Below are 1862 nucleotides of genomic sequence, written 5' to 3'. Positions count from 1 at the left end.
TGCTCTGGGCCTCGGGTGCCAATCCAGGCTTTTGATTGGCGTTCTAGTGTAAGTGCTGGATTAGTGAGGAAACCCAGGGAAATTGAAAACATGTGTCCACGTAGAGCCCTGCCCCATGGCAGAGTGTGTCGGAAAAGTGGGGAGGTGGGAGGACTCCGAGCCATGCCCTGCTGGGAGAGTGGACACGTGGTGGTCATGGAGCCGAGCGCAGATACACTGCAGTGCCACTGAGAGGAGGGTGGGGCCACACACAGACCCGTGATGCATGCAGGAGAGGCTGCTGGTGGCGCAGACTCAGGAATGGGGAGCCCTAGGGGAATTTGCAGTGCCACCTGCCCAGTGTGGCTGGTCCTGGAGGACCTGGGGGGCCACAAGGGCTGGAGGCGGACAGCCCCCACCCCGCAGTGGCCCTCATGTGCCTACACTGTCTGGACAGTCTGGCCCCAGAGTGAGCAGGGGCATGGGCCCTCTCACCCACATGAGTCACTAACACAAGTCCTTCAGGGGCTAGAACATGCTGGTGAGCTCATCTGGGGACTGCTCCTGTTCTCCCCCAACCCCTCTGCCTGCCCCTCGGGAGGAGGGCCCGCGGGGGATCCCAGGCAGTTCATCACACTGATAGGATTTCTCAGGGTAGCAGCCATGTTGTCGTACCCATACAGTGTGACTCCTTGCTCTCATGTGTATGATGCAGTGGTTTTTAGTGGATTCAGAGAGTTCTGTTTAATTCCAGAACGTCCATCAGTCCATCATCATTAGCAGACACCTCCCCCCTCCCTGGCCCTGGCAACCAGGAGCTCATTCTTTGTCTCTGGATTTGCCTCTTCTGGACATTTCCCATCGATGGAAGTGCACACTGTGTGTTCTGTCTGTCTTAGGTTTCAGCCAGACACTTGAAAGTGAGAGTTGCTCAGTTGTGTCTGACTCTTTGTGACCCCATGGACTATACACAGTCCATGGAATTTTCCAGGCCAGAATACTGGAGTGGGTAGCCTTTCTCTTCTCCAGGGAAAAGGGATCCAGGGGAAAGGATTCCCAACTCAGGGATCGAACCCAGGTCTCCTGCATTGCAGCTGGATTCTTTACCAACTGAGCCACAAGAGAAACCCAAGAATACTGGAGTGGGTAGGCTGTCCCTTCTCCAGAGGGTCTTCTGGACCCAGGAATCAAATCAGGGTCTCTTGCATTGCAGGTGGATTCTTTACCAACTGAGCTGTAAGGGAAACCAGACACTTGCAGCTCCTCAATTTTTCTTTTTTCATTTTAGGCAAAATATATCTCTCAGTGCATCGATGAAATCAAGCAGGAGCTGAAGCAGGACAATATCGCAGTGAAAGCCAATGCGGTCTGCAAGCTGACCTATGTGAGTGCTGGCCACTCGCTCTGTCAGGCGGGGGGCTGAGACCCCGTCTCTCCTCATCTGTCTCCTCATCCTCTGGGCCCAGGGAATTGGGGGAGGGGGGCTGGGCAGGAGCCTAAGACCCTGGCTCTATTGCCACAGCTGCAGATGCTGGGCTACGATATCAGCTGGGCTGCCTTCAACATCATCGAAGTGATGAGCGCCTCCAAGTTCACATTCAAGGTGAGGGGACAGCCTGCTGTGGGTCCTGAACCCTGTGGGTGGGGTCCTGGGGGAGGAAGACGTGTGTCCTGTGATGAGGCTGGGCTGGGAGGGGACACAGTGGCAACCGCTGGAGACCCATTCCCATCATACATCTGCCCAGCAAGGTCTTAGCACCATTTACACCATGTTTTCTTTTCCGTTTTAAGTAGTGTCAATGAAATTAAGGTTTGTAGGGGTGGTGGTTATATATTTTGTGATACAAGTTAAATTTGTAACCTTTCAAAAAAAAAAAAAAAAA

At 53.8% G+C, this 1862-nt stretch overlaps 1 protein-coding gene across 1 annotated transcript in view; it reads left to right on the top strand.

Moving 5' to 3' along the window:
* The first annotated feature begins 514 nt into the window (after window positions 1-514).
* The window catches only part of AP3D1 (adaptor-related protein complex 3, delta 1 subunit), a 22951-nt gene continuing 21603 nt past the window's right edge, over window positions 515-1862 (top strand). Inside the window, exons 1-3 of the mRNA XM_010828423.1 lie at window positions 515-520; window positions 1268-1363; window positions 1502-1582. Coding sequence (XP_010826725.1) covers window positions 515-520; window positions 1268-1363; window positions 1502-1582 — 183 coding nt within the window. The remainder of the gene's footprint in view (window positions 521-1267; window positions 1364-1501; window positions 1583-1862) is intronic.

This window comes from Bison bison, unplaced genomic scaffold (assembly GCF_000754665.1).
Source record: "Bison bison bison isolate TAMUID 2011002044 unplaced genomic scaffold, Bison_UMD1.0 scf7180017864492, whole genome shotgun sequence".
Taxonomy (NCBI): Eukaryota; Metazoa; Chordata; class Mammalia; order Artiodactyla; family Bovidae; genus Bison; species Bison bison.
The sequence above is the reverse complement of the archived record's forward strand: the minus strand, read 5'-3'. Positions and strand labels throughout refer to the sequence as shown.